The 23,577-nt window shown below is 38.8% G+C and overlaps 1 protein-coding gene across 1 annotated transcript in view; it reads left to right on the top strand.

The window, feature by feature from the left end:
- grik4 (glutamate receptor, ionotropic, kainate 4) overlaps positions 1 to 23,577 on the top strand; it is a 321,677-nt gene that overhangs the window by 235,912 nt on the left and 62,188 nt on the right. The window contains exon 8 of the mRNA XM_079610819.1: positions 2,465 to 2,527. Within this exon, the coding sequence (XP_079466945.1) occupies positions 2,465 to 2,527 (63 nt within the window). The remainder of the gene's footprint in view (positions 1 to 2,464; positions 2,528 to 23,577) is intronic.

Here is a 23,577-nt window from a genome sequence, read left to right as displayed (position 1 = left end):
TTGATGTTCCTTGAGAAGGCAAAGCAAGTATTGGGGGTGAAGGAGAGGGAGAGAGAGAAAAAAAAGAAAAAAAAAAAAAAAAAAAAAAAAAAAAAAAAAGAAAAAAAAACGGATGACAACCACACACACACACACACACACACACACACAAACACATACACAAACTTCTGGCCTGGAAAACCCCAAAACAAACAATATTTTCAGTGTCCATTGCACAGCGATGTGTCTCATACACTTTCGCGTGAATTCCTAGTGACCCCAACTCCCATGAACAGCAAAATAGTCCAGTGTCAGAACATTACCAAAACAAACCGAAACAACTCGTCATTCAGACAGCATCTTTAGGAATGTTAACATCAACCATAAGATCGAACTCAAACATTGACCGTGAAAGAAAAATAAATCAGGTAAATAAAGCAGGTAAATAAAAGTAAAAGGTAAAAGCAGGTGAATAAAAGTAAATAAAGAAAGGAGCTCTAGATTAGATTATACATGTATACAAGCATACACACATACACATACATACACACATATACATATATATATATATATATATATACACATACACGCGCACATACATGCACACACACACAATAATAGGCTGAAAAAGGGTGTGGCGCGTGCATACTAACATCACCATACACGGTCGCGCGCGCGCACATCTAGTGTTACATTACATATCACCGCAGCCTAACAAAAATGTTAACACCAACCCTAAAATGGAACACGAACATTGCCAGTGAAAGAAAATGAATAAATAGGTAAATAAAAGTAAATAAAGAAACACTATGCACTGGTCCACAGCGGGCTGGCCCCGGCTAAATATCTACCGACCGGACCATTAGAATCATTAAAGTGTGGAACACAGTGCACCGATGATCAGAAGAGAAGCTAAACTTAGAGGTATCATTGGCACAGAAAGTATGTGGTAGCATTAGCCATTTATGGCTAAAAGACCTGTAACGTTAGCGGTCTTACCAGCTCAGAAAACAATAAAGCAAGGGGATTGTCGTGTCTTAGCCATCCAGTAGTTAACAGTGGATCACATCCGAGGGACCTCAGTTTACAGTAGCCCCGATCTCCGTGGATCCCGAGCTGCTTTGACGTTGAGAGGCGATGAAGTCCTGAGCAGCTTTCAGGGAGGGGAGGTGGCGTCGTGGCCCGGTTTCGGGCCTGATGAACAACCTGGCAGGGAAAAGGAGAGTCGGTTTGAGGCCCAGATCGTATAGCTGCTTCATCACGGCCCGGTATTCAGAGCGTTGTTCTGCCACTTCAGGCGAGTAATCCTCGAAGATGTGGATCTGAGAGCCCCTGTAGTTTAGTTTGCCCCGTAAACGTCGAGCTTCACGCACAACCAGTTCTCGCTCTTGAAACTTAAGGAAGCGAATGATAACGGGCCGGGCTTTGCCGTTAGGCCCCGGCTTTGGAGCTAGGGTGCGGTGGGCTCGGTCGAGTTCAGGGGTAGAGCTCAATATTTGGTCACCGATAACCTCCACCAGAACTTGAGAGAAAAAAGCCGTGGGATGAGCACCTTCAATGTTCTCCGGAAGGCCCACTATCCTTATGTTGTTTCTTCTAGAGCGGCCTTCCAGGTCAACAAGCTTAGTCTGTAGCTTGGCGTTCGCTTCGGATATTGCGGCCAGCTCTGCTTCCATGGTCTTCATGTCCTGGCTCGTGGAATCTGCAAACGTCTCCAAAGACGAGAGACGGTGCTGGTGGTCGAGTAAGGTATTCTGGAATTTATCAACCCGCTCCTCGAGTTTGGAGAACGCAGTGTTGAATTCCGACTGAAACTTAGTCATAAGAGAAACCTCGTGTTTAGCTAGCATATCTGCTATCGCGGGTAGCACGGTGTTCGGAGGATCGTTCTCTCCTTTCTGGTCCCCTTTTTTCGATCTACTGGTCATTCTCTCAAAGCAGCGATGCACTGTATAGGCTACGTAAATGTTGGGGATCGTTTTTAACACGTTAGTTGGACTGTAAGAAAAGTTATAAACGTAGAGGTTGGGAGCACGGCAGAAACACGACTCACTCCGTCATTTCCTCCTCACCGTCCCCTAATTCATTATTTAACAAGAAGACAATGCTGTTCAATCTCTTTCCCTCTTATGCATTTCTTGTACTCTAAAACTGTCCCTTTTACTCAGTTTTCTCTCCGCTTCCATAGAAATAATTGTTGAAAGTGTTTTCACCCCTGACATTTGATTGACATATTGTATTTGCTGCTTGGTTTCCTTGGAGACAGTGGAGAATTGATAAATAGAATGGCAATGACAGTTAGAGCGGGAATGTTGTCTGTCTTTTGTTAGCTTTCATCCAACTCTGAACAGGTTTTACAAAGCAGAGAACCATGCCTTTTTCTTCTCAATGGCGGCGATGACGTGCACAGATTCAGACTATGTGCAGTAACTGTTTAAATTAGCCTAGCATTGTCAAAAGTGTTTAATGTACCTCTCTCTTCTCTCTTCTCCAGGCCTCAGAGTTGGGGATGCTGTCAGTTTACTACACCTTCATCCTGACATCCTTGGTGAGAGAATCTATGGGTTATACACTCTAATGTAGAAGTTCATCAAGCAAATGCCTGTAAAGTAAAGAAGCTGTTTCATTTTTCCTTCCACATTAAAATACTAACATACAATATTTATATTATACTCCTGGGCATAAAAAAAATGGCTAAAAATTAATCTTTTAATTGTCTTAACTGCAAATTATTAGCAAATTGTAAGCAATTGCACTACTTAAAAAGCCATTGCTGTCTCAGAAAAACCATCAAAGATTTTGGCAGATTATGGAAAGTTGTGTGTGGATTAAACACGGGTTTCATAATGATGCTCCAAAGCGCTGTCTTCAAAAATCTCCTGAGCAATATAATAATAAATGCATCTCTACCACAGCGAATTATCAATGTTGAAAACAGAGATGTGCTGCTTAAAAGATTTGTAAAAACTTTTCTTATAATATTCATTGCACATCACCACGATTTTAAATTATTCTCAAACGACTCGTCGGATGAATCCGTCTCCCTAAATCCCTCCTTTCCGAGAGCTACTCTGCTCTGATTGGCCGGATGGTCCAGTCTGTTGTGATTGGTCTACCGCTTACAGCGCATGTCGGAAACGAAACTGAATTTTAGCACCGGAGGCTTCCTAAAGCTCAGAGATTGTACACACTGTAAAGACAGTAATAATGGCGTCGATTTTACCATATCAAGCAGAGCGGGAGTTAATGATGAAACATTGGAAGAACTAGTTATTCAACCCGAACCTCCATTGCAAGAACGACTTGAGCAGTCCTCATCCTTTGGAAGTGTTTACAATATTGTATTTTTGTTCATCACAGTTGCTTTTTATTGCATAAAATTGCACAAACAATAATCAGTGTACCCCAAAATTCAGGATTATTTGAGGAAATGGCTAATGACAAAGCCACCATGTTAAAACCACACTGAAATTGAACGTAAGGTGGTGCTGCACTTGCAATGTTTTTTTTTCTCTCCAGTTGATTTAAGTATCCTATAAACAGTATAGTATGGGAGAGTATGTTTCCGTTTCAATCTTTCTGCTTCACGCTGATGTGTGTTAGAAATAACAAACCAGGATGGATTTTTCAAAACTTTTTCATCCGAAATGGCTTTAAGTTCAGAGCGCTTTAAGAGCAGCCACTCAGTGTGGAACAAACCGACACACTTCAACACACTCCAACCTAATTTAAAGAAGCCACTTCATTTCCCCACACTGCTTTCCTTCACTTATTTAGACTCTCCTGCCGCCATCGTTCATGCGTCCAACACACCAACTCCGCAACGTCCAACCATCCGTGTGCTAGTGTTTCATTACGCCTTTATCACAGTGTGAAAAAGGCCTGTCAAAAGCACACTACATCCATCACAAACGCAGTAATCAGTAAATGACTCAGAGAGAGCTTTTTAGCTTCTGCTCTGGCCACGCTCTTGGGAGTAATGAAGCACTTAGTGATGCAGGTACATGGAGGAATTGTTGTAACCCTTTGTATGGTGAGATGGGCTACTTTGGTTATAGCTGCCATGATGAAAAGTGTATTTTACACCAGCATGTGCAACAGATACCAAACCAGAGATGGAGCGCTCATAGAAAAATGGGTGAAATCATATCACTCAATATGGCAGCAACAAGAATGGAATTCTTGCTTTTCAGTTAAAATAAGCAATTTATATTGTTAACCAGAGCAAGCACATTAACTAGACCACGCTGAAAGAAAAAAAAAACCAGCGTGATTTGAGTTAAAGTCTGCATTAAACTGAAGATGCGATAGTCTTTTTTCCCCTATTGTGACGTATCCAAGTGAAACGGATTGTCAAACCAGAAAAAATAGAGTGGTACTTGATTTTGTCAATCGGGGCTTGATTGGATGGTTGTGATTGGCTAATGCTGTGATCTCATGTGAGTGACAGGTTGTCCCGCCCTCACGCCAGTAAACACGTCATCAGAGAAGAGAAGAGATGTCACTGCAAGAGGGAGAAGCTATTTTGATTTAGATTACGATGGCACATTCATTCGATGGCACATCACATTAAAATAAATCATAAATCATAATCATAATAAATACTGCAATATTTCATAAAAAAAAGAATTGTCAATTTTGATTGGAAAGAAGTGAAATATGCGATATTGTTGTCAAATTCTACTGCTGATTTAACATAGATGTACTTTCTTGTCCATTATTTAAAAAGTAGCTCCCTGGAGCCCTTACCAAGATGGCTGCCAAATTGACTTTCCTCCATTTTTAAACATGCCCGGGAAAGAACCGGATAGATGGATGGATAGATGGCCTCTTTAGATGTAGAGGAGTCCTTGGGCACTTTAAGAGATGGAATCGGTTTGCTGATAAGCGTGTGCAATTTATGACTGTGCTGGGGGCGGGGCATTTTTCAAAGGCAATTTCTGATCGAGCCGTGAGCCGAGGCCAAAACATCACACCCACACATGGCTTTACATCTCTGTCATCTCACCTGCATCCATCTGTCATGGGAATAATTCAAGTCCCCATGGGATCTCTGCTCAGATATTTTGTTTCTGTACATTACAGCAACTGCAGTGTTTCTCTCGCTGTGAATGTAAATTAGGACTTCACAGCGTCCAAACAAGCTGTGAATCACGCTCACCTGCTGCTTGTGAATCAATTTGAGGAATGAATCATTAGTTGTGACAGCATACACACAAACCTTTTCCTAAAGTGCACTTCTTTAGTGCAGTTATTAATCAAGATGATATAAATAACAATTCTGTCATTTACTTGTTATTGTTCAAAACTCATATGACTTAGATTCTTCTTACATTGTTTTAATACAATTAAAATTCATGGGCTCAAATGTTGTTTGGTTTCCAATGTTCTTCAAAATCTTTTTTGTTCCTTAGAAAAAAACTCAAGTCATATGGGTTTGAAAGGACATGAGGGTGAATTGGGGATATTGGCAACTCCAGGCAGCTTTTCTTTAGGTATTTGGCAAGTACAGATCCTATATAATGGCAATAGGACAAAACCTTCAAAACTGTTGGTTAAGAGTATGCTTCAATAATATATTTCAAATCAGCGATAAAATCTGACAACATTGTTTATATAATTTAGCATCTTAAGCTACAATAACACAAAAAAAAGCTTGTGTGTCAGACATGGACTCGGCTTGAGAAAAACTAAAAAAACTGTGATCACTATGTTTCAGAAATATATTTTGTAAATCAGCTATTAAATCTGACAGCAGTGCCATCATTTAGCATCTTAAACTTCAATAAAGGAAAAATTGCTAATGCATGTTCTAGAATAAACTAACACCGTGTCTACAATGGACGCGACACAGTTAAAGCCTGTCTAGACAGGACGTGACATTTATTTGTCTGTGCATTTTAGCTAAATTCATGCAAAAAAAATCTAATGCATATTGTAGAGCAGTGATTCTCATTTAATTCTGCTTCCCACACACACACACACACACACACACACTAACCACGTGTTCTAGAGATTTCCACCACTTTCTTTCAAGTGGTCCGTTACCTCCATCTCCAGCTTTATCCAGTGCAGTTTTTGGCTTGCGCTTTTCAGAAACTTCACTTTTCAGACATTACATGTCAATTTCAATCTTGTCCTCATTATCACGCAGGAAGAGCAAGAGCTACCGCTGATATGAAACATCCCTGTAATTTGATACAACATCCTTCCCCACCTCTGTTAGAGATCGGGTTCAGTAGGTTAATTGCAATAATGGAAGGAAAAGAGCAAAGCCATTTTGCTCTAATTACTAGATGTATTCTCTGTATTGGTGACTGCCGTACAGGTGAGCAGTAAAGGAATTGTTGCTTTGTGATTTGTGCAGGCAATAACTTCGCTTTGCCGAGTGAAGAACGTTTTCATCTGTGTTTGACTGTCACCCAGGGATTCGGGCTTTGTGCTGCGTTTAAATGAAAGTGGTGTGCCAACGAGACCAGTGTGCCAGAGAGATCTGGTTTTATTGAACCATCTCTGGAGATCAGAAAGTTCACGTTGGCATATCTGATTTTCCTGTTCTCAGTAAACATTGTTTTTCACGAATGCATTGATGCATTCTTGACACATCTGTTGAAACACATGGAACAGATTATGTGCCCTCATCACATATGTTGCAGAACCAGAGTAGAGCATGTGATCAGAAAATGAAAATTTGATGAGGGTCCCTCAGACTCGGCTCACAGGAGTAATTATAGACTTCCTTATGGAGAAGACGTTAGAAACCTGGGGTTTAGATTAATTGCATATTAACCACAAGAATTACAAAGAAAGAATTTTTGTTCTTGCTTTTTTTTCTCCCTTAACAGGGATTAAGAAGAATATGATTATATAGACTAATACAGTATTTTTCTGCTCTGGATTTACAAGCCTGTACTTAAAGTATACAGTAAATATTTTACAGATTGTACTGAAATGAGAAGTCAGGGGTCAATAGCACAGGATACATTTCTGTGTCGCGTTTCAATTTGACATTTTTCAAGGTCAATATGTTTTTGACAGTTGTGATGCATCTCGCTGTTTGTATCAGGAACGCCATGTTTTTGAGACAACCTGTCAAGTTAAAGAGATTGGTCAACCAAAAATGACAATTCTGTCATCATTTACTAACCCTCATTTTGTTTCAAACCTGCATGACTTTCTTTCACAGCCCCCCAAAGATAGTTTTTTCGTCTGTACAATGAGGGGACCAATGGGGACCACTGTTGTTTTGGACCCCATTGACTTTTTATTGTATGGACAAAAATAGTTTAAACAATCTTCAAAATATGTTTTTTTGCGTGTGTGTTCTGCAGGAGAAAGAGAGTTATACAGTTTTGTAACAACATGAAGGTAAGTAAATAACGACAGAATGGGAGAACTATCCCATTCAAAAGAGTTATAAACACGTCAGAAGACTGTTTAGTTTACGTTACGCTCTTGTTAGCTTTTATTAAACTCAAGAGCGTGTCGTGTGTAGTTCTCCTAAAAGTGTTAATTTAACAAAGTATGCTACCTGTCATGTTATACCTGCTGTAAGCGATTATTACTGGTTTCCTAAACATTCTCCTCGCCTTTCATTATTCAACCAAATAACCTCACTCACAAGCGTACACCATTGGCAGAGATCACCTATATCAGTGGTACTATATTTGACAGGGAGTAAGGATGTGTCATTCCAAAAAAGGTGCCGCTTACTGCAGCTTTAACTTTGAAAAAAACAAAAAAACAAAGTTACAACCACAATAAACCAACAAAAGAGATGCAGCTTAATTAAGCATATAAAACGCAAACACTATCTTTTTGGACCAGGTTTTTGAAAACAGGCCATACTGCTGAATGACACATGATACTGTTTATAGCACTTTCAAACACTGAAGTCTTTTGCTAGTCCAACTGTAATTACCGAGACCGGTTTCCCTTTCAATTATTTGCTCCCCTGTTTACATTCTGGAGCATTAATCTGCAGGAAGGAATTACAGAGAAGGCTTTTTTTTTGTTAAAGATAAGTGCAGAAAGGGAAGGTTTCTTCACGGTTTGTAAACAGCAGGAGCCATTGTTAAAGAGGCTATTGAAGTCGTACGCACGGAGAGCAAACATTGGTGTTCAGAGGTAAAGCAGAGGACACAAGGTAACAGGCTGTGAGCCGGGCGTAGGTGGGACCCGAGACCAGACAGAAGAGAGTGACAGGAAGGAGGAAAAAAGGAAGGAAATGAACATGACCATCTTTGGTTGCTTTTGCATAAGTAGACCGTATAAAGAGTTGGTCAGCATCACCTAGCAGCTGTATTTCTATGGAGCATGGTTTTGTCATTACCGGCCGCTCTCGAAGACTTCTCAGCAGTCCCACGAGGCCCAGCCTAACATGACACTGATGAATGGGCTGCCATGCCACTCGCCTGTGTAATTTGTTTTTTAATCATTTCAAGTTGCTGGTAGGGGACAGAAAGAAAAGTCGCATGCATCTTGTCACCAAACTGATATGTCGGTTACCACTGACATTAAACCTTGTCTGTGTAGTATTTACCAAGGTATTTGTTATCTCAGAGTGAGCTAATACAGGAATGCCCAATATAAATCATATGTGTATTATGTACATGTATAACATGTGGATGAGGTCGCTACAGAATTCCCAATTCAGTTTAATTCTGATTGGCGAGCTCTCGATTCTGATTCATTTCAGTACCGGTATATTTTAGGTAAAATGTTCAATTTGCTTGCATATGATAGAAAGTCACTCTGGTCATGCTGTACATTATACAGGGTGGAATTTAACTGGTAACTCGTCTTTTTGAACTACTCACTCAACTGAGTCAATGTGTGATTTGCTACAGTTTTCCGTTTTTGATTCACTACAAAGTACCTCCTCAGAGTAATTTGTTTGTGATTCAGACCACACAGTTTATGCAACAGAAAATGTTTTTGATTCGCTAAAAAAGAAAGGGCTCATAAGAATCATTTGTTTGTGATGAGTTTTTGATTTGCTAAAAAGTTACATTTCAGTTGTTAGTGTTTCAGGAATTAGGCTTCACAAAATATATATATTTTTATAAGGCCTCCCAGCCTTAGAGAAAATGTACGGTCACATTAGCTTAATTTTGCATACAAAAAGGTTCCATTGTATATAGTGTACGTTAAACCAAGTGTAGGTCAATGCGGTGAATTCTCCTGACCAACTTGAAATCCTTTGTGAGGTCTGCGTAAGGAAATTCCAGATTGCATGGATTCTTATTGAAATGGCTTTTTATCGTAAATGTGACCGCACATTTCAGGTTTTTATATCTTTGCAAGGGCCAAATGACTTGACAATAATAGTAAAACTTTAAATTACTTGCCAACAGCCGATGATAAAAATGGCATAATAAAATGACAAAATAATGTCTTGAAAAAATTTAAAAACAATAGAAGTTAATGGAAAGTACAGAGCATAATATAAAACAAACGTGTGTGTGTGTGTGTGTGTGTGTGTGTGTGGCCATCTGCCATTCTTCATTTATTCATGCGCTGTGATCTCCCTCTGCATAAAACAGCCTCATTTTGGAGTGTCCTTTCCACTGAGACTGCTGACTGGCCTTTTATGTGCTGTGTACATTTGTGTTTGTGTGTGTGAGAGAGAGAGAATTATGCAGGGTCAGTGGTAAGCCTGCTGGGGTCTCCTCATAGTCAGATCTCCTCACAGTAGCTGATAGAGAGGAAATGAAGAAAGACAGGTCGGTCCAGGGCAGCTGACCAAGGCCATCTACTCCCATCAGCCCGAGCCGTCTACACTGTTTACCCCCTATAATTCAGCTGTGCTCCCAGCCCTGGGCCGAGGGGAGAGATGTACAGCTGACCTGGTAAAGAGACCTAATCAGCTGTTCTGCAGCATTAGCTCCCTCCACTCTTCCCATCAGGAAACAGCCTCTTTCTCTTGCCAGCTTGCTTGCTTGTTCTTTCCTCAATGTGTGCTTGTATGTGCCCTACTCACTTGTGATGCACATGTAAGGGCGTCCGCGTGAGGGCCCGCAGACACTAATGAGCAATTATGCTCGTCATTTGGCCATCATTAAATGGATTGCAGGGAGATGCGCACAGGCCTCAAGGGACAAATGAATTCCTTCCTTACAAATCTATCTTTACCAGATTTGGCTGATAAGGGCTTATGAGATAGACCATGTGCTCCTCGAAACATTAATTCAGCAAACCAGCTGCAGGGAAGGGCCTCGTCGAGGAGAAGGTCATGAATAATCAAGAAACAATCGCTCACTTCGGATAATGGCACCGTCGGAATTAGCCGTGATCGCGCAATCACCGGAAAGACTTTCCGTTTTCCGTGAAGCACCGCGAGCAGCACCTCTGTTATGATGCTCTGTGTCAAGCACCCTACCAATCTGCCCTATTAGCGAGAGAGGATGTAAATACAGCGATATCAGTTGATATTTATGGAGAAAGAGATGTCATAGGGCTGGAGTGATTTCCTAAAGCGAATGTGATTTCATATTTGGAAAATTGCTCTTTAAACGAATAGTTCAACCAAAGATGACAGTTAATTTACTCAAGTCGTTCTAAACCTATATGATTTTCTTTTCTTTTCTTTCTTCTTCAAACTCTTAGAAGAAAAGCTTATATATATATATATATTAAAATAAAACTTGAAAGGTTCTGTGAGGGGAACCTTAGGGGTTCCTATTGTGAAGTACCGATACTTTAATTTTTGGTACTTCCCGATAGCGATACCTGTATTTTCACTGCATTTGTAATTTTTAAATATATTGGATAGAGAAACCAAAAGAATATGAATCATATTAGTTGGCTTAATTTGTTTAGCAAATATATATTTCCTTCAGTTATTTTCATGCTTAATTAAGCCTGCTAAAATGTATTGTATGAGCTTATGTTACTTTCAGCGTTCATTATATTGCTTTATCATATTTGATCTTTCATTGAATAGCACAGCACATATTTAGAGCTGTTTCAGCGGGGCTCAGAGGTGAGGATTGGGTCAGTGGTTCAAATCTTTAGATACTAAACATTATCTATTCCAATTTTGATACTACAGCAAAACTACTAGCCTAATTAATGTAAATGTAATTATTAAAGACAAGTAAGCAGTCAGTAATAAAATAAACTGTTTTGGGGGTTTTCAGGTAGGTCTAACAGTAGTTTTCAGGTACATCTGGTACATCAGTAGTTTACAGGTATAGCTGCCGTCGCATCATCCAGGTGGATGCTGCACATTGGTGGTGGTTGAGGAGATTCCCCCCCTTCTATGTAAAGCGCTTTGAGGTCTCAGAAAAAGCGCTATATAAATTTAACGAATTAATTAATTAATTAATTAATAAATAACATAATTTGAATAAAGTAATCAAATGTGAAATAACACTGCATATTCATCATTGTATAAATTAAATGTAGATGGATCTTTATAAAGTTACACAAGTTATTCAGTCAAGAGCAGTGAGTGATTTATCTGTCCTTTGTTTGATTAACATTAAAACACAGCTGCAGGTTTATTAGGCTGCTGTCACTTTAAGCCCGAATGCACAGATCCCATATGAATATACTGTCTCCATTCACTTGAGATATAACCGACTATGTTTACTTGGATACTCACCAAGATGGGTGTTTACATCATTTTGTGTGGATTCGTCCGTCCAAGTGCAAGATGTGAAAGAGAATTCCATTCAGTATTCACGCACGTCTTGAGACAGCAGCAAACACTGAGACTGAACTACACACTGCACTGATATCTGTGAAAAAGGGATGCGCTCGACAAGCTTGTGCGTCTGTGCCGCTGCGTGTTCAATCCACTTCAAGTTTTTGCTTATCAGTTCGCGCACCACAGCTGTATAGGCATTACTATATTTTGTTTAATATTCATAATTAGATACATTTACTTCATAGACAGCCTTCTTTTTTTTGCCCCATTACATCTCTGTTGTAATGAAAAAAACAAACATGTTATGCAATCATTTAAGACATTTCTCCTTATATATACAGTAGTACCTTTTTTTCATAAAGTGTTCTTTAAAATTGAGTCAAGAACTAGCATTCTATATACTGTAGAACCTTTTCTTCTAAAAGTGCAGAACACAAAAGAAGATATTGAGAACGTTTCAACTGTTTTTGTCCATATTTTGAAAGTCAATGGAACTCAAAACTCTCAAATCAAATCAAAACATTGGCATGAACTTTAAAACATCAACTAAGCATAAAACCTAATGTTGCCCCTGTCGTCTTTCAATGTATCGAGCTGGAACGTTTTTCAAAATATCTTCTTTTGCGTGTGCAGAATAAAGCATTTTTAAGGGTGAATTATTCCTTTAAGAAGAGGATTCATGTTTTGTGGTAGCCATTTCGCTTTGAAACATGGCAGAGAGTTTCACATTACACAGTATGTGTTGGTGCCACATATTTATTTTGACAGCCATGTTAGCAGGTCACAGCATTCACTGCCCGCATAAACAGTGCCTATTTTTGACATCTGTAGGAGTGCTGGATTGAAAATACTCAGTACATTTACTAACACAATATTTTACAATTCAGGCTTTTGTAATACAGTATATACAGTTGTAATTTGTACATTTCTGTGTTTGGCTGACAGTTTTAATGCAAGGTAATTTATTTCATTGCATCAAAGGTATACATTTTATCTGTTTCTTTTTTTATGGAACAGCATAATAAATGGGCTCAACTACTCAACCATTGTTTGAGAAAAAGACATCTTTTGTGCTTACACATGCTGTCGGAGGCACACAAAAAACTATTCAGTAAATCTGACTCAATCCAGACGATTTAAGCAGCTTATAATTGCACTGGGATTTGGGTTCCGTTCTGTGTAGATTAATTACCATTTGAATGTAAATATGACCCCTTCCTCATGTATTATTAGATTTCATTATGATGAAGTTTGTAATAATGCTCAATAGCCAGCGCCTGATAACACTCTGTATAATTTATGGCTGTTATCAAACATAGTAAGTCAGAAATAATGTTTGTTTTTTCCTATTTAGAGCCACAGTTACACAGCAGAAACACAACATTCAGCAGCTCTCTCTATCTCTCTCTCTCTCTCTCTCCTCTTCTACTCCTCCGTCATGAATTCCATCAAAGTGATTTGTTCTCCTTAGTTCCAAACTACTCGGCTGGATTAAATAAATCACATCAGTTTAGCTGCTGGGGGGATCTGATGTCATTTGAAGGTTGTGTGAATGGGAGATCGCCGCTGATTCTCATCAGGGGTCCGTATGCACTGCCTCTCGACATATTATGGCCGTCGTCAGCTGCCACTCTGTCTCTCTTTCTCTATCTCTGGCTGTCCTCTGTTTATTTTGTTCTTCGTGTTTAATTTCCCTGCCACTCGGCCCTGATGCGCCCTGTCAGACATGTCATCACCACAGCGCTTCAAGCAGGGATCAGAGCAGAGTCACAAGGAGGGCGGTCCAGCCACTGACTGCTGAGGATATTGGGCTGATCGTTCACGTATTCATTCATGTATTATTACCATATTATCTGTTTTTGCTAAGATCACATTGATCTGCATCATTTGGCCCATACACATTGCTGTCCTATATCTACAGCTTCCTTATACGACAGCATTATAATTCAACCTCACATTGAATTGATTTAAAATCTCTATATTCTCAGTAACTTGTTGAAACTGGATTACAAAATTCAGAATTGAATAATTGGCTTAAATTTCGAGTGTGAACTGGAATTGAATTGGTGACACCCAACAGGAAGTTTATTTGGAATGACAAAAAGAGTAATTTACTGAATTCTAGTTCAACACCGGCAATGCACCCTGGGAAATTGTGTTCTCCACCCTGGTCTACAAAAGTTACTTTATTTAATGTCTATAGTTTTCTATCTATCTATCATTCTATATTTTGTTATCTATCTATAGTTATATTGGTCATTCATATCTTTTTATTGCTCTATCATTCTATCTGTCATCTCATCTATAACTCATATCCCGTTTCCAGAGTGATCAGGTTCTCGACGAATGAATACATGAGATCTGAGCAAAGCCAATTGCACTGACTTTTGGAAGCCAATGTCTGTATCGTGCTTGTCAATACACAAAAATCATTATTCAGGCATGAGGACCTCTCATGGTTTCTGCCTCTCTGTTTAGATGTGAAGCTTAGCAGTCAATAGAGTGTGTAATGAAAGAAACGCTGTAATAGTACGTGCTCAGAAAGACTGTACATTTGCAGCTTGTACATTTATTGTCTTGCCTTTTTAGCAGAAATGAACGCTTGTGAGGAATGCTATATTGTTAGGCGACATTTCAGCACTTCCTATTGCAATCAACTGCGTTAAGCACAGATCCAATGGGCAAATCTACATTTTTGCTAAAAATAGTAATTTGGTTTAGTGGCAAACTTTCTTACGTCTAAAGTCTTGTTGCACATTGATTCGTTTCTGTCAGCTTGATTGCAGTCGTACTTCTCTGCGGCCTTGATTACTCCCTGTTGACAAATGTATTGAGCTGATAGCACTCGCTGAAAGTTCCTGCCGTCGCCCCTGATGCACAGATAAGCGTGGTCTACATTCATTCTTCCCAGAAACATGTTTGTATGTGTCCCTCAGGCAATAAGAAAATGATTTACAACTCCCCTGTTCTATAATTATGTAAAGTGTTTGAGACCTCCTTATCCACGCCTGCACTAATTACACAATTGGGGGATTTATCTCAGTGAAAGTACCAAAAGATCAATCTTTTATTTTTCAGCTGTGAAAAAAAATGAAGCAGTGCCTGATCTTTGGCACCTGCTATATTGAGTTCATTAGATGCAAGCAATGCCAGTGCCCGCTCCCCACCAGCCGTGATTGAGGGTTTGCTCGATTCACTCTGCATGTCCAGTCTTTCCTCAGATCTGTAATAAGGATAAATGGATCTGGAATCATATTCTATTACTCTGAAATGATCAATTAGCTGTGCTCAGGCTGCCATCTTAGCTAGTTTTCTTTGATTATTACACAGCTCTTTGAAATGCTTGATTATGATTGGTCATGCGTTCTAGTATGCAGTCAAATATTTTTGTGCAATGATCGCTTTATTTAGTAACTCTGCCTTCTTTAGATTCATTGGAGTTAAAAATGTAGTTTTTAATCATCTATGGTGAGACTAAAATATACTTTTGCATAAAGTCTTAGAAGCTAGCAGCTCAGATGTCCTCAGTTTAAGAAAGAAAATGAAAACATGAAAGCAAATCATGAAGGGATAAAAACAGCTGTTTGAGAGAGAACTTGAAATAGAGGACTGCATGTTACAGTATGGCTACATATGTTATTGCAAGCAATGGGAATATGTATAAATTAATTTAGTTGCAGTGTTCATGTTGTTGCTTGGCTGATTGTTATCTACAGTACACATTCCATGTTATAATGAACTTATTCATAGTGAAAAAGCTTAAAAATATATAAACAAAGCAAAAAAGCTCACTGCTGTATTTATTTATGGCAAGTAGCAGTGTAGTAAATGGCATATTGTACAGTCATCATTGTTATTGTTGCACAATCATTGTAGTATTATTTAATTTAATTTTGTAAGATTTGCTTTGCATTATCACATGAATATTTTTTATGGCAGGATCGACAAAAAAAAGAAGACATTATTTTCGTATAAGCAAACGGCCTACTTCTTATACATGTCCAAATAAAAATATCAAATGAATATCAAATATAAATTGCACAGTTAACACAGTGTGAGTGTGTCAGAGACTAGTGTTGTAAAATAAAAAGTGAGCTCTGCAGAGATCTCAGAGTCGGCCTGCACTTCAGTGGTGAGAGCTTCATGTCTTTGTCATAGTGATGGTGAGAGAAAGAGCTGTTCTGTCCAGTTGTGATTTAATCTCAGGTGTTGGACAGCATGCAAGACAGACCATTATTTCTGATGAAAGGTGAGGTGAATCTGGTCCAGCTGCATTGAGAAGAGATTTGGAGATAACAGTGTGGGATCAATCACCGATCCCTGGGGGACCCCATAACAGGTTGACTACTGTTTTCATACAGTATATGACTGGTATAGCGATATTCACCACACTGTGGGAGAGAGACAAAACTAACAATTAACTGCTGTTGTTTCCACACAAACCCAATAGTAGAATAATTTGTTTTCCTGTTGTCGTTTCCACCAGTTATATTTGCATAATTTCATGGGATCCATCTCATTTTGTAACACCTAAATATCACTGTCAGTTTCACTCCACTGTTCTCATGGAACATCTGTCAACAGATTCGTTTTCGCTTAATAAATGCAGGGAACGTGTAAAATAACCAGCTTGTGCTACTTGAGCTGTCCGTGATGCTGAACGACAGCTCTGTTGTCGATTATAGGCTTGTTTGATAAAGAGACATATGCCAGACTCAGACTTTATTGCTTCAAGACACAATCTATCAGGATGGAATGACATAAAGCCAGTGATTTGCCCGAGATATAGGTTTGCAGTTTGCACTTGGAAACTTGATTTGTTTTGCACACACACACACACACACACACACACACACACACACACACACACACACACACACACACACACACACACACACACACACTCACACACACACACACACACACACACACACACGCACGCTATTCTTGTGAGGACATTCCATGGACGTAATGGTTTTTATACTGTACAAACTGTATATTTTATCCCCTTACACTGCCCCTATCCCTAAACCTACCCATCACAGGAAACATTCTGCATCTTTACATTTTTAATAAAACATTATCATTGTCATTGTACAAATTTGTGTCCTCATAAATCACATAAACAAGAACACACACACACACACACACATACACAAAACAAGAGCGATAATAATCTGAGGACAAAGATGTCAACATCTGAGGACAGAGTTGGATTTCTGCCACTTTTCTCAATCTGTGTTGTATTCTTTGTAAAATACATCAAAAATAGTTGCAAATGACCTATAGGGCTACAAAACGTAAGTTTTATAAAAAATTATCTCTTTAAATTGAATATATACTTTTATATATATATATATAAAAGTATATTCGCACTCAAGCTCGTTAAATAATGTCTGTATTAAAGGCACATTATGCAGTTTTCCGTTTTTGTCAAACAGCCACCCCTAGAGTCGCTGTGGAGTACTTGTATTTAACGTTACTGTCATAAATACCACTCACGCAGAGCCGTCTCTGCACTCACGGCCTGATCCCCTCCTCCCTCTATACCGGTACCTGTTTAGTAGGATGGAAGCTGTAACGAGTGGAAATAAGGTGTGGCCCCTTTAAGAGCGGCGCGCGCCCTGTTGAATGGTCGGCAGTCTGTATTGTATGTGCGCTTCGAACACCCCATGTATGCGGCGCCGGGTTTTTTCTGTTTGATGCTCATTCTTATCCTATTTTTGAGTGAGACTCAGAACATGCGGTCAATTTCTCGTTTTCTTGTCCTTAACTCTTCCGACCGCGCTTTCTTTGTTTTCTTCATCGACTCTGCCATGATTCACTTGTGAAATGCGTGCTAGTGTCTGTCATAGAGGCAGTCGCGAGACTTTTTGAAGCTGTTATATTAAGGAACAATTCTTACATAGTGTGCCTTTAAAAGTGGTATGTAATGTTAACAGCGCTAGCAGTTAAAATGGGTACTGCACTCTAAATTAAATATATTGGACAAAGTTGAAGATCACGCAGTTTGGCAGATTGAGGACACGCAACAGGAACGAGTGCCATTGACAATGGAAGGCGACGAGCCTGACAATGTAAGCTGATGAGTTGATTTTTCCACGTTTTAATATGCTTCTGGTCATAGACATTTTTAGATGGATGCCAAGGCTTTTTAGGTTGGGTAGAATCTGCAATCTCTAACCCAGTTTGTTTGCTGTCTTCCATGACTGCAATACGCTGTGTTTTCCACCAACTGGCAACCCCGGGTGTCGAAATACTATTGGGTAAATTGTCAGTAGGCAGGATCACATGGAGCAAAACTAAAACAGATATTCCGACACAGTTATACCGTAAGTGGCTGCATTGTTTTTCAGAGAAACGTGAACTTGAACGTGTTTCCTAAATCTCTGCAAATCTCTGTTTCTGGAGAAACCATCAAACACTCACTTTCCACAGCACATGTCAAGTCACTGCTTGAGTTATTGTCATGTTTTGGATCATGCACTTTTTCAGTGTAGCAGCTCTCTTGTAACTGGCGCAGACTCGACTAATAAATGATGAATTAGTTGAGGATTATTTTTTATTACCGATTGATTAGTTGTTGCAGACATGAGAGAGAGATTACATCATCTGACTTTGGAAAGTTCAAAATTGTGGGGTGGGTTGATGAGTGACAGAGTGGCTTGGCCTCTAGAGATTGATAAGAAAATGCCAAGGGCTAACCAAAGTGATAATACCAGGTTCATTTCTGTCAACTCAGACAGATCACCTTCCCTCACAAACCTGCGGCCTTGTCTCATTTCTTCGTACACACACACACACACACACACACACATTTTCACACGGCTATACATAAATTTTTCAGAGTGCTGACATATTATAAGGGGTTATGCATTCTGATATCATACCTCAGAGCTTTTCCATGCCATCGGAGCTCATTAATTTGTAATTTGTGAATAATTTAAGGCGCAAATGCAATTTTTTTTCCTGTTCCGGTTGGGATTTAAGGCAAGTGCAGACAGAGTTAGCAGTATTTAGGAAGACTTTTGTGGACACTGGATTAATCAAGCGCACTAGATTAGTCTGTCGGCAACATATTTTATTGTGGCAGGTAGGTCTATAATGTGAGATATAAAAGCTTATGTGTCGTGCTCTTTCATTTTGAGTTGTGAGACATGATGATCCGTTTGTAGAACAAAATGTGATACATATATGATAAAACAAAACCTTTCAAATTATGTCAATGTTATTGCAAAGTTCAAACAATAAATGTTGTTTTGACTCTCTTCAGTGTGGCGTGATTGATCACTGTTGTTGTTAGAACACGAAACAAACATGATTGTACACATCTGAGGGTATACAGTACAACTTACTTAAATGTATTATCTTTCATGTAATCGCACAATCGGTGTTTCAACCACGGAAAAATGTCAATATGTAACATTACATTTACCTCAGGAAAATCATTCAGTGACCATAACCTATAAGTCAACTAGAAAAAAAGAACTGAAAAGATAGCATATCGATAAATATATGCACATATTTTATATATGGATGTTTGAATAGATCTGCTAACTCTGTCAAAGATGTTTGAAAATTGTCCATTTTTTCAAAAGCAAGATTTTTATGACTGCCTCCATTTAAATGACTTCATCTCAATGATTATGGAGTATAAACATAATATGTACATGCAGAGATCTTCAAAACAAAAGAGTTAACTTAACTTTATGAATACACAAACTGCCGCTGCTAGTTGCATAAACAGCTTAGACTAGTCAAGTCATCTAATTTTTTTATTTGAGACTGGTCATATTTTTTTCAGTTACATCAAAATGTAGATTGGTCTAATGAATCTGAAAAGACTGTTTACCCCTTGGCTAACAGCTAACTGTTATCTCATTATGAACAATTAATCTGTGCTTTGTTTCGCTCCGATATATGTTACAAGAATCTATTGCTCCTTTTGTTTCAATGCGACTTTAAGACAATCTCAACAGTGGCAGTGTTAATGGAGCTGCGTTGTAGAACAATGCATTTTTGTATAGATGTAAGTGCAATATTCCATGAGATATATGTGTGTGCGTGTATAATATATTGCATAGATTTGTTGTGAATGTCAGTGTATAAATCCAATCTCACAGTGAGATGACTGCAAAATAAAGGCTCACATATAGTAATCCTATCACATGTTCAGCTAGTGTGTGAGAGCGAGAGAGATGGAGGAAGAGAGGGAGAACTTTCCAAAAAACACCGTCAACAGCTACAGTCATTAGTAGTCAGCAGGGATCCCGTTCTCTTATTCATGCTATGCATTTACATGCCAGTTAATAAGTGTAAAAGTACTTATATCTGCCAAAAACACTACGAATGATTCAGCTGTTCAGATAATCACTCTCAGAGATTCTAAATCGGCGTTCATTACCTCTTTATTTCATGGAGTAAAAAGATGCTGCTTAACTGATGTTATCATTGAGAAAATCAATACCCTATTCATTAGTTTGTAGCTCAAGTCTAGAATACAGTTCTCCAAAGAGCCTGAAATGTTGCCTTTTTTGCTTATATGGGGATAGTTATTTATATGAGATAGTTCACCCCAAAATGATAATTCAACTTTTGTCAATTCATACTTGTATGACTTTCTTTCCTCTGTGCAGTACAAAAGTATATTCAAAGTGTTGGTCGCTCTTTTTCATGCAATTACAAATAATGTGTTCTGGAGCATTAAAAAATAACAAAAAAACACAATAAAGGTAGTTAAAATTCTGTCATCATGACTCATCTTCAAGTTGTTTCAAACCTGTATGAATTTCTTCCTTCTGCTGAACACAAATGAAGATATTTTGAAAAATGTCGGTAACCAGAATTTTCTTTAAGTGAACTATTCCTATAATACAACTTGTGTGCTATATTCCAAATTTTCTAAATATGATAGCTAAATGTGGCATGTGAAATTGTCTTCTCACAGAAGACATTTTGTAAGTGTCTTTTCTTAGGTTTTCTTTGACACGTAGTCATTACTAAGCCAGTTTGTGCTGTACATGGAGTGTATTCGCCCAAAATCGGAAGAATTAGTCTAAAGTTTGTTTATTATGTTAAGTTTATATTATGCCTGAATGCTCAGTTCAATTGAGCAGGTGCATTAGTAAGCGAATAAACTAGTGTCAGTAATTCTGTGCATCAGTGACTAAATCACTGAATGAATGAATGATTCATTGAGTGAAAGATACTCTCTCCTCTTGTCTGTGTTTTATTCACTCTTGGCATTTTTCCACTGAAACCATGAAGGATGTTCACAGCAAGCAACTCTGAACATCATAACACCAGCCTTTTCTACATAATCACAACACTCAGCACTAAGAATCAATTAACACCCACAACCAAACACCTAATCACAGTTTCTTCACAGGATATTTGAGTAAAGCACATTAGTGAGTCACGTAATAGTTGAGAAGGCACTCGGCTTAAGTTCCTGAGGTTTTAGAGTTCCTGAACCATTACATTGGTCAGAAGAGAAAGATGTCAAATTTGCAGACACCGTTGTATTACTCACGCATCAGCATTTACTTTTTCTTGTGGTTTAATGCCAAGGTAACGCATAGTGAATTTGTGTGAAACTGGACATAATACTCTTTTTCACATACTATTTTTCACCTACTACTGTATATCTAAGGAAGTTTGGATGGAGCCATGGAGTTACTTTTGATTTTTTCGTTTTTGTTGTGTTGTCTTGTTATTGTATATGTGTCATGTGAGTATTAGCTTCTTCTTTTTTTTTTGTTATGATTCTCATTTGTCCTCTATAGACTGTCAAATAAAAAAAAACAATGTTTTTAGAGTTTGAATTGGTTTGGTTTGGAGGCCAGACCTGTGGTTCAGACCCTCTTTTTTTTAACCACCTATCAGGGTTTAGTATTTCTCCCGAGAGCTAATTATTCCACAACAAACATAATGCGTGTGTGTGTGTGTGTGTGTGTGTGTGTGTCAGCGGTGAAGCGGCAAGCTGGCCCAGGTTCTGATTGATCTTCAGGTGACAGGCTGTGTCATGGGGCTCGTCGCCAGCCTGTCAGCACCTCACCTCTCTTCTCTCTCCTCTATCCAGTCTCTTTCCTTCTTGTCCTCCCTCTCTCTCTCTCTCTTTCTTGTCCTCACTTTTCCTCTCTCTTCTGTCATCCTGCCAGAGATCAGGAGCAGCTGCTGTCCCAGGGGACCCAACTGTCTCCAAGACGCTTCTTCTCTTACACTGGCCAAACAGTTCAAAACTGTTTGTGTGCATGTAATTATGTAATATGTGGCATTTTGATACAAAAACCTTTGTCCCGTTCACTTACTCCTCGTAATCCAGTTTAGCAGGTGTTAAAGGTGCAGTAAGCATTATGTAGAAATCAACTAGGTATGATTGTCACGACTGTTTCCTGAAACCGCATTGGTCGTTCAAACACGTTGGTTAATGATGTCACGCAGGTGGTGGAGTAATAACTACTTTTAATGAATCTGTTTGAGATCTAATTAATACTAGATGTTTTGCTATAAATTACGGACATGGCATCTGAGGAATATTTCTCATTTTTCTTAGTAATTTTTTCTTAGTTTTTTTATTTTATTTATAATGTCTATTTAGCTGTAATTTATATTTAGTAATATTAGTGTTTCAATTTAAACCTATTTTTACCAAGGCAACATTTCTAATTTTCATTGTTTTTTTTTTTAAATGTAATATTTTATTTTATTTAAATTAACGACAAAATATTTGTTAATAGTTTTAATTAAGTATAACAACACTGCAACGCGCAAATTGTGTTCATAACTCGTGTGTGCTATTATCTGATTTGCATAATTTCTTAGGTAAATTAGGCGCTAAAACAGACTGCGCGAGCAAATGAACGGTGCTATAACTGGACACAGTTCATATTTAGTAAATGCTGAAGTATCTGCTCAATCACACATGCACACACTCCACACATGCTGCGGGATATTCGATGACCTTCCGTGTCGTGTATGAGTGGCCCAAAGTGCGCCACAGTTAATGACTGGCTCATTTACACTGTCTCTGTTTTAATGAAGTATTAACATGCGCTCGGAGAGTAATTACAGGTCCGTTCCCGTCGGGCTTGTCAGACTGCACCAGGGAGTGCAGATGGAGGAAGGGTCAACTGTTCACACACTCTTATATGTTAATCAATATGAGACCATTTACAATAAAGGTTCATTTGCAAAGCGGCATTATGATTTGACAGCGGCATTACTCTGATGTTTGTTCAGGTTTTTTTTTAGATATATTTATTTTTTGATGTACACCAGCAACAGATTGTAGCTTGCGGCATATAACATCACTTTTTTTTTAATTAAGTTTAAAGTTTGAAGCTTTGCAGTGAGTGTGAGAGTTTTCAATAAAAGTTTTAGTGCTGGAGGGGCTAGATTGATTTACATATTTTGATTTGTCGTTTTGATATTTTTCATTTGTATTGAATCAGCCTCGCGTCTGTGAGCATGTCCGGACAGGGTTTTGCGGCATTGTGGTTGCCATCAAAGTAGAAGACGGGCTTTTATTTCAATCAAAAGCAGACATGGTCATCCTTTAATGGATCAGAGAGGCCGTCCCACCTGCAAAATAAGAAAAACAGAGCTTCTGTTATGTACAGGAAGATTCAGCAGTCTTTCTCCCCCTGAGTTTCCTCTGAAACAAATGTCTCCTGAAGCACTGCAGTGCATTTTTGTCTCTGCGCTCCCATGACACTGTGCTCCCTCCTTTTCTTCCCGTCCTCTCGGCAAAGGCTTTAATCCCATGCAGTGTGTGCTACCATGGCCTGGGTGTGTGTCCCCCTCTGGCTTTGTGTTTGTAATGAGAGGGCAAGATGGCGTTGTCTTTGATCTGAGGTGCTCCGGTCTTGCTGCATGCTACCTCATGTAAGGCTGGGGATTTGCTATTGTGTGTCGGAATCATTCACTCACCTTCCCTGACCTCT

This window comes from Phoxinus phoxinus (assembly GCF_949152265.1).
Source record: "Phoxinus phoxinus genome assembly, chromosome: 4".
NCBI classification, from domain to species: Eukaryota; Metazoa; Chordata; class Actinopteri; order Cypriniformes; family Leuciscidae; genus Phoxinus; species Phoxinus phoxinus.
Note: the sequence above shows the minus strand (reverse complement) of the source record. Positions and strands in the feature narration are given on the sequence as shown.